Source organism: Argentina silus (genome assembly GCF_951799395.1).
Source record: "Argentina silus genome assembly, chromosome: 10".
In the NCBI taxonomy this organism is placed as follows: domain Eukaryota; kingdom Metazoa; phylum Chordata; class Actinopteri; order Argentiniformes; family Argentinidae; genus Argentina; species Argentina silus.
The window spans coordinates 3,465,808-3,475,807 of record NC_139664.1 but is presented as its reverse complement, the minus strand read 5'-3'; the positions used below and the strand labels follow the sequence as shown (position 1 = coordinate 3,475,807).

Sequence of the window (10,000 nt, the reverse complement as noted above, 5' to 3'; positions counted from 1 at the left end):
TTGTATTAGTAATCCAAATAATCGTATTAATGCCCATTAAAGCATCACAAGTGGCGAGCATGAAGACATCAAGACACCTACGTGCAGTAAGTGATGATTCTAGCGTTGCCGGGGACAATGAATGAAGGCATTATGCTAAGCTGACACTGGTGTATTTGGCTCCTTTAAGAACCTTATTAATTTGATCTTATAGCAGACTCTGTGTTAGGCCTATTTCTTAAGTGGTGGTGCTGAATGGTTAAGGTCAAAGGATGTGTTGTATAGGGGTTGTGATACAGTACACTGTGTAGGAGTGCAGCATGTGTAAAGCTATATTGTGCCGATGCAAAATATGTTAAAGGTGAAATTAATCTGCAATTATAAAATCATCATTGTAGTCATTTTTTAATGCCAATTCAGACTTATGATCTTCATTATAAAGGTTTCTTGCATCTCTACTGAGTTGCTTCTTTTGTTTACATTTACCATAAATATTTGGTGCTAGTTGTGTTGGTTCAAGGTCTCATATACAGTGTTAACCTAATCTTTAAAAGACACACATCACAGGACAGCTAACAGATACTATTTTTGGAGACACCATACTGTAGTTGACATGACAACATATTCCATGTTACACCACTGTTATTCATTAGGATAACGTCAACTTAACCGTCGTGTTATTTGTCTTTTAAAAAACATTTAGCTCATTACCCTGGTAAATCTGTAATAATCACATTACTATAATCAGTGCACACATAGCTAGTATTGATAAAGGTTTTCAATTCACGAAAATGATTTAATTCTCTGTGATACAAAAACGTATATGTTAATTGATAATCAGTACTGTTGATTCAGTAGTGCAGTCAGTGCAAATCTGTGCCCTTCTGGATGTCAGAGGGTTTTCACAGCCATGTTTGTGCCAACGTGGTTGGCAGTGACAGCACCTGTTGGCAGTGCCCAAGCCTGGCAGGGTTATCAATGCTCTCTGATGGTCTCCGACAATCACAGTGGAAATGACTGCGGCTGCTTGTGTCATGCCAGATAGAAAGAAAATGAGTATTTGCCGGCTACAGCTCGGATTGTGTGTTCTTTTATTTTTCCTTACTACGCCGTCGGAGAGGAAAACAAACACCCAAACCGATTCTACAGTACAGTAAGCATTGTGTGTTTATTTACGAAGGCATGCCGACATGCTTGGTATGGAAATGGTTATGTATCGACCACTGTGAATTGTTTTTATCATAGGTTTAAAAACAGATTAACCTATAGGTGCAGGTGATGCAACAGTTGCATGAGCAACTGATATGGCAGATATGTCAAGGTTTGACACTTGTACATATAGCCATAATATATACAACTGTCAAACATATATATACATATAGCCATGTACATATAGGTACATATAGCCACAATAGTAATAAGACTGCTATTCAAGCTCCAGAATTATATATGGTCACTTTAAGTCTCTTTATCAACATGCACTATGTACTGTACTGTACACAGTAGTAGTAACACAGATATCAGTATTACAGTGTCAGATACTTTGCATATTCTGTACAAAATCTATGACCGTGATTTCAACCTGATGTTGACAGTCTGTACTAAAGCTGTTTCAGCTGTCCCTTGATTTCCTGTGAGAGACCACAGGCGTGGAACAGCGTCAGTGCTTTGTAAGAGACTTGCATTGTGCTAGGTGTCTCTATTAACACTAAAAGGGCCATTCTTCGTCAACTTGAACCTCTGTAGCAGACACCTCTGACACAAACAACTTTGTTTATTTCCATCTTGAGCTCTTGCACTTCAACTAGAGATCCGGTGCTACTGGCTTATTATGTGCCCTCTCTTTCCAGCAATGTATTTCATAATTATTAGTCTTATTTCATAAGACTTTTGATCTACTGGGAGCCAGGGGGCCAGGGAATACTGTAGAATCACACGTCCTTAGACAACTTGAACAACTTTGTGGTTGATAGTTACCATATAGTGTAGCCAGGCCTAACCAAAGACTTGCCCAGAGCTTAGAATCTCTCACCCATTTTAGTAAGATCTGTCTGGAACCTTTTTTTTTTTTTTAAGGGCTGGCCTTCTACCCCAAATATTTTCCGCTCACAAATGTTTCCTTCATGTGCCTCGCTTCTATCACCTGAGAGTGGTTAATATTGAGCTAATCTTAGAATGCTCGCCTCTGAGGTTTGGATGTGTTATTGACAAAACAACAGCTTCATTTGTGTGGGATGAGATTTATAATTTGGCCTCACATTTCTAGGAGCTTTACGGAGCCTTGCGTGGTTCATGATTAAATCTGTAGGTTTTTTGTTTCCTCCTGGTCTGACCACTGAGGTAGGACGAAGCCGACAGTAGACTATTAAGTTATGTAAGGTTGTATTTTTTGGTCTGAAAGGTATTCATGCTTCCTCTTTTTGTTGGTTTCCTGTTTCTCTATTTCAGGATCTGGACTGGCTTGTTTTCATGTTGACATGTACGGTATGCTCGGTTCACTTGACATCATTCTCTGCCTTTTGGGGGTATTTGCAAATTCATCAGCATTGTTGTAATGGCTGCTACAGTTTGATTCTATGTGGCAGTTGATTCTGTCACCTCGATCTTTGTTTATGCCAGCATACTGTAGGCTGTGTTTTATAACCTCCCTATGCACACTCCCCTTTTAAGCAGCCTAATAATAATGTCAAAACATTGTTTAAAGAGGAAGTGTTGGTACAAAAACAAAGCATTTGGCGTTATTAATGTCGATGTCTCTTACGCGGCATATGATCTCTTTGGAGAGTGTCGGCTCAAACTATGGTCTTGGGACGTTTGTCTCCCCAGCCCCCCCCCCCCCCCCCCCCCCCCCCCCGCCCCCCTGCCCCCCCCCTCCTCCAGGTGCATAACGCGACCTGCAGCAGTAGAGGACAGCGCCGTTGCGTTGTCACCTGTGTGCGCCTGGACTGCTCGGAGCCAATGACCACAGTGCGCCATCATAAGGCTTCTCAAAAAGGCACACGACCCCTCTCACTCACCATCCATTCTGTGACGTTTGCTGTAGTAGTTCCTAGCCTCACTGGTCTATTCAACCTGTGAGACACCTTTAGGTGATAGACAAATACCGTTTTGGGCTAGTGTTGATAGTATACACAGAGATTATTTCTTGGCACTATTTATAATATTATACGACATTTAGTCTATTTTGGGGTAAAAGTTCAGGAAAAATATAATAACATTGTAATAACAAACATGTCCATTCGGTGCATGTGCATAATAGCCTACCTCTCTATTGTTTTGTTTAGACAAGAAGAATACGGTCGAGAACATACCGGTACTCAGTGTACTGACGAACATCAATACAGCCAAAATGGCATGGGAGTTATTCTATTGTGTTCCCTCAGATATCTTATCAACAACACCCGGATCATATCGGCCTATTTTGATAATTCCCATATGATCCGGCATATAGGCTATTTGTCCATTCGCATAGCCCCTCGATTGTCTGGATGTGCGCCTCTATGTGCGTGTGTGTGTTATTCAGTAATAAATGCAGAACCGCCTCACTCTAATCAAGCTGATTAAAAATTCCTGCGCGCACAGCCGGAAATCGCACCATCCTCGCTGTTTTCTCTCCACTTTTTACTTTATTTTCGGCTCTCCTCTCCGCCAGGACATCGGCTGTCGCGGGCGGCTGCCTTGAACGACGCGACATGCGGTTTAAATCGGCTTGTTTTGTGTATTTTCTTTTGAAATGAGGAGGAGAAAGGGAAAGCATAGGCAGTGCCAGCACCAGCGAGGGGAGTGATGAGTCAATACAACTAATAATTTAATGGGGACACAGAGGGGGAAACAGAAAGAAAGAAGAGCTCCGTCCGGACGCTAATCAAACGAACAGAACACCTTCTATCGCATGCAGCTATTACGCATCTATAGCAAGCCTTATCTGTTTTCGACATTGGAAAGTAAATCGCACTTTTTAACCTGTTTGGGTCCGCATATCGTCGCTACATCGTCTCTACATGAGATAGCAGATCATTTTCGATATTTTTTTCCTATTGGACAGCAGAGCAGCTGAATTTATTCATCGCCTGGTATTTTTGTATACATACACGCATCAGGATTGTTCACGACTGATAGAAATAACAGTTTCAGCATCGCTTACTACTATGTCCGATGTGCTATTCACTAGACAGCCCGATAATCGCGGTGGGTGAGTAGTGAACTAAACACAACTCGTTGCACTTGTAACCAGGTGGACTATGCTCGAGACAGTTATTCCGTTTATTTGTATCAGATGATATTTTTCTTGGCTACTTCAAGTAAACGGACGAATGACTATTTTTCCAGTGAGTGAATAATTCGATGTATTTGGGCTATGAATTAGGTAGGCTAATCTCGGACTTAATTGCTTACCAATGTTATCGTATCACAGCCTTTCTCGATGTCCTCTCTTGAATAGATTCGGGTTGCTGTTTTGTATATCATCCTTTCGTCCCGCAAAAGAAGATTTTTTTTTCAGAAGATTGTATGTCATTAAAACCTGGAAAGCATCAAACATTGAAGTTTTCTTGTCCTTGTCAAAACTTGAAGGCGCCTTTTACCAAGACTGCATTGTATGCTTTCGAGTTTTGAAGTGCTGAGTTTCAGGTTGGTTTGACATAATTTAACTTACTTTTCTAAAATTGTCTGTGTGTGTCTGTGTGTCTGTGTGTCTGTGTGTGTGTGTGTGTGTGTGTGTGTGTGTGTGTATGTATATTGCCCTCTTCCTTGTTTTTTTATAAGGTCATTCAAAAATCCTGACCTGGATCAACAGCATATCCGGGTCTGGATTCTTTTGCCCCCTATTTAGAAAATGAGTTGCCTCATTGCATACTATGAATGAGAGAGTTCATGATCGTTTGTGTGCCGGTGGAAAGGTGGGGGGTGGGGGGGGGGTAGACGATTTTGTTCTTTTCACTTTGGGGTGAAAACATTACTAATTAGTTTCCCTTGCACAGTGATCAAATTGAGATGCACATTCAGTGATGATGAGGCACCAGAGTTGAACCTTTTTTTTAATTTATTTTTATTTTTAAATTAAAATAACATATTGCATACAAAGGAATACTAAAACTACAGATCAGTAAATGTTACAACGATGACGGAAGCAAATGGTGTGAGATGGGTGTTTAACCCTGTTATGGAGTCCTGCAGAGCCTGTCAAGGTGTTGATTGTCAGCTTCCTGCAGTGCCAGTGGCTGTGTATCTGTCTGCAGTACCCATGGGTAACCAGCCTGTGAGACTTCTTGTTCATGTCTTTTCTTCTCTTTCTGATGCCACTTTCATTATCGACAGGGCCTTAAAGAGTCTGCAGCATTCCAGAGTTTTTAATCAGTTTCGTTTCACTTTTCCCCCCCCCCCACATTCTCACATAGACCAAACTACATTGAACCCTCAAACACACGCACACACCTTTGCTAACTTACCGGGTATGTCATAACATATGAAACTCTTCAGTTCCTGTGTGTGTGTGTGTGTGTGTGTGTGTGTGTGTGTGTGTGTCTCATTTTGATGTCTTTTTCTCCTCCAAGATGTCTGGTGAATTTGAAGTGACTGATGGTGACTCAGAATGAATATGTTAGCTTCTCCTCTCAACGCTCACCGTGGCAGGGGCCTGTGCTGTGAACTGCAGTAATCATCTGAGTGGAATCCCTCAGCAAATTAATGTGTTTGCACAAAAATGGGCTTGTTTGCCCTCCGCATGGGAATCTGTAGTGGGACAGACATGCATAATACATGCTCTGAAAAATGGGAACATAACGATGGCACAAAACATTGCATGTGCCAAGTCGTAAAAGAACAGAATTGACAGTTGTCGTTGTAACTTGTATGTTTAAGTGCATTTGTCCTTGGACGGATGGATGTCGATGTCTCCAGGTTAATATGTCTGCCTTGTTTTTCAATGTAAAAAAAAAACATGACAAAAAGTCAGTACTTTTACAAGCATGGCTCATACTATTGGTTAATATGGCATGTTTACACAGACCTTGTACAGCCTGTCCACGTAGGCCCTAACACCCAGACTCTGCCCGTCCCCGTCCCCGTCTCTCCCCAGGTGATAGTGTGCTGAGAATGATGGACCATCTCAGCGAGGCGTGCCTGGGGAAGGAGAACTGTGACCTGGTCAACAGCATGGGGGACACCAAGGCCCCCCCAGCCAAGCTAGCCCGGTTGGAGCAGAACGGTAGCCCCCTGGGCAGGGCCCGGCTGGGCAGCACCGGGGCCAAGCTGGCCGGGGTCCCCTACAAACCCTCGGGACACCTCCTCAAGACCTGCCACAAGAGGGGTGAGTGACTGTGTGTGTGTGTGTGTGTGTGTGTGTGTGTGTACAGTGCATCCTACTAGCCCTCAGCCATCTCCTGAAGACACCAAAAGAGGAGAGTGTGTGTGTGTGTGTGTGTGTGTGCGCGTGCGTGTGTGTGTGTGTGTTAAGACAGGAGAAGGGCAAAATAATGTACAGTATGACTAGGTAGTTATCTGTGTGTTTACAAGTGTCATGTTGTCATGGTTCTATTTCCAACCCCCAGCACATTCTAAACTGATTATCACGTCCCTTAGTCATCCTGGTGCACCCACCACACTTACTTACCAAGACAATAGTTTATTCAGAGGTTGTATTATTGTTATGACCGTGTTGTACTGCAGAGTGATGCATCACTGTTCCATTCCTCCTGTTGTTTGTCAAACTAATTTGGAGTCCTTTAAGAGCCATTGCCGTTTAAAGGGGCCTTTACTTTGAGATGATGACATAGCTTTTTAATATAGCTGGTGTCATCTTATGAATAATGTAATGGGCCGTACAATCCCATACAAGTGTTTTTTATGACTTTATTTGGGGCTCAAAAAATGAGTTTCAGACCTGCAGGTATTTGTGCAGAGGTTTAATAGGCTTTGGCCATTAAATCTCATCTGTTTGTCTGAAATCGTTTGATAGGGACTTAGGAACTCTTGGAATGCAGCTCTGAGTGTCCTCCAATGGGCCGTTGCCCTTCGTTGCCGCTTTAATCATGTGTCGCACACCAGCTGAGAAAGTTTAATTTGATCTCCTCCATCATCATCCTTTTTGGCCCCTGCGACGCTCCCTACTCCCGACGCCACTGAAATCTTTCGTTTCTGAGCATATCAGTGCCTTTTCTGTGCTGTTCCGAGAGGTAATGGTGAAGTTCGGAGGCGTCTGTTGCTGAAGTTTCGCTCGGCCACAGTGGGCATTGTCTGCAGCTGAATAATATTTACCATGGGCTTCTCTCGGCTCCCTGAAAACAAAGCCCATATTGATCCCCCAAATGAACCTACACAGCAGTCTTTATTGTTAGATCTTTATCTATTAAAATCGAGGGGAGAAAAGCTGCGTTTCAGCACATTCCCTGGCATCTGCTGGCGATTTACCCTATTTATTGATTGTTTGCCAGGGATGTTTGCATCTTCAGGAGCTGGGGGAAATATCAGAAATATGATTCATTGCAGATGCTCAAACTCAGGAAATGAGGCCTATATATATTACAAGTGCCACATATCACCGTTTGATGTTTGAAACGATATGACTTTTTATATTCCAAATAAAAAGTTCTCAGGCACCCAGAAATGTTGAAGTTACCTTAATTTCGGGAGCAGGGAGTTTTAGCCAAATGGCATGATGTGATATTTGCATAGTGCAGCCCTGAACACTCAATAGTCTTTGGACAAGGCTTCCTCATTTCACCTAATGGCAGCGTGCTGTTTACTCAGACTAGGAAACCTTAGGGCGCAGCGTCGTGTTGGGATTTGGAGAAGTGCATCATGGGAAGGTGATTTGGGGTTGGCAGCAGAAGCAGCCTCTAATGTGATCTGAGCACCTTGACAATGAATATACGCTTTCCAGCCAAAACGCGATGGGAAGCTAAGTTAGAAACCATTCATCTGCTGTATGTTAGATTTGTCACTGTTGCAGTGAAAATACGGCGATGCTATCATTGAAAATGAAGTGAGATACTCTCATGACGACTCGTGTAGTAATATCAAAAAGGACAATAATCACCTTCCACTACTATAGTATATTACTACCATTTCCACCACCACGAAATACATATAACAATGAAGATAACCACAAGTCACACTGTACTCAACAAAACATACCTCCATTAATAATGCTGTCACTGATAATCCGGCGGGCGTTGGCATTCATGAATGAATAGAACAGTGACTGTATCTATCAGCTGTGCTAGATGTAATATTAATCCCTCTATTGAAGGTCACCATTTGTCATGTATGAGCCCACGCTGTGTTGCGTCTCTCTAGGCAACATGCTCCCTGTGTTCTGCGTGGTGGAGCATTACGAGAGCCCCATCGAGTTTGACAGCAAGGAGGAGCACGCCGAGTTTGTGCTCGTCAGGAAAGACATGCTGTTCAACCAGCTCATCGAGATGGCCCTACTGTCGCTTGGCTACTCACACAGCTCGGCAGCACAGGCTAAAGGTAGGACACACACACACACACACACACACACACCCACACACACACAAAGACAGATACAAACGCACACGCACACCCACACCCACACACACACCCACACACACACACACACACACACACACCCACACACACACAAAGACAGATACAAACACACACACCCACACACACACAAAGACAGATACAAACACACACACCCACACACACACCCACACACACACACACAGATACAAATGCACAGTCTCTCTGTGTCTTTCACTCTCACGCACAAACGCACGCACACACACCCTTGCTCCATAATAAGCCAATTGAACTGGCCTTGCTATGATTTGGCTCTTCCCACATCTTTTACATGCATACATACACACACACACAATTCCTCTCTAGCTCCCCACACACACACACACACTCACACACTCCCACACACACACTCACACACTCCCACACACACACTCCCTAGCTGCCCAGACCTCTGCTGTATTCCGCCAGCTGATCTAGAGGCTCAGTAACATCTCCTGACATTGATCCCAGACAGGAGATGCTGACGTCTCCCAGGAGCTCCTCTCAGCCTCTCAGCCTCTGTGTGTGTTAGAACACCAGCGTGTCTCAGTGGGTAGAGGTAGTGAAGGTGGGACCCATGGCCTGCTAATTGCTCCCTAACACACATCCTAGCCTATTTAAAGGTGCCTCTCAACCTGGCCTTTATTATATGGGCTGTCTATCACACGGTGCCACACTTCACCCCCCGAAATACACCTTCCTCACATCACCCTCTCTCTCCATGGATGTTCTTCTGGAATGAAGCATAGGAATCATAAGTGAACGTGTTGTGTTTATGCCACCTTTTTGATGCGGCCGAGAACAGAGTTGTAGTGAATCCAGAATAACACGTATAACATGCAACCCCAATATATTCATATTGCATACATGCCATTATCTGCTGTATTTGAGTATGTTGTGTGTGTGTGTGTGTGTGTGTGTGTGTGTGTGTGTGTGCGCGCGTGCGCCACAGGTCTCATTCAGGTGGGCAAGTGGAACCCGGTCCCGCTGTCCTTCGTGACGGACGCACCGGACGCCACCGTGGCCGACATGCTGCAGGACGTGTACCATGTGGTCACGCTGAAAATCCAGCTGCACAGGTCAGTCCCCGCCCGCCCCCCCGCCCGCCCGCCCGCCCGCCCACCCACCCCTGCCATCTATTATCGTTCATTTGCCCAGTTTGTGCCACCTACAGACCTATACGCAACACCGCCTATTCTGGCCAATGGGAATTGCTCATAGCAACCCTACGGTATGACCACACACACTGTACACGACGACCACAGCCCCCAGAAACCACACATGGTCATGGTAGCCGGCCAGCCCGCACACATTGTTGAAAGACCAGAGAACGCACACACGCACACACATACACACGCACGCATGCTCGCACACACGCACGCACACGCACGCACACACACACACACACACACACACACACACACAGTGGTACTGGTGTTTAAGCCTGTGCCAGCTGCACCAACCAACCCACTGCAGCCCCCTAGAGAGCTGTTCA

General features: G+C 44.4%; 1 protein-coding gene across 10 annotated transcripts in view; it reads left to right on the top strand.

Annotated features, from left to right (window-relative positions):
- satb1b (SATB homeobox 1b) overlaps positions 1-10,000 on the top strand; it is a 51,675-nt gene that overhangs the window by 7,022 nt on the left and 34,653 nt on the right. For 9 of the 10 annotated variants that reach the window (XM_083678785.1, XM_083678791.1, XM_083678793.1 and 6 more), the window contains exons 2-4: positions 6,056-6,286; positions 8,275-8,451; positions 9,458-9,584. In XM_083678785.1, coding sequence (XP_083534911.1) covers positions 6,073-6,286; positions 8,275-8,451; positions 9,458-9,584 — 518 coding nt within the window. In that variant the 5' untranslated portion in view covers positions 6,056-6,072. Of the gene's footprint in view, positions 1-3,624; positions 4,609-6,055; positions 6,287-8,274; positions 8,452-9,457; positions 9,585-10,000 lie in introns of those variants that run through there. The other variant, XM_083678786.1, reaches the window with a different exon arrangement.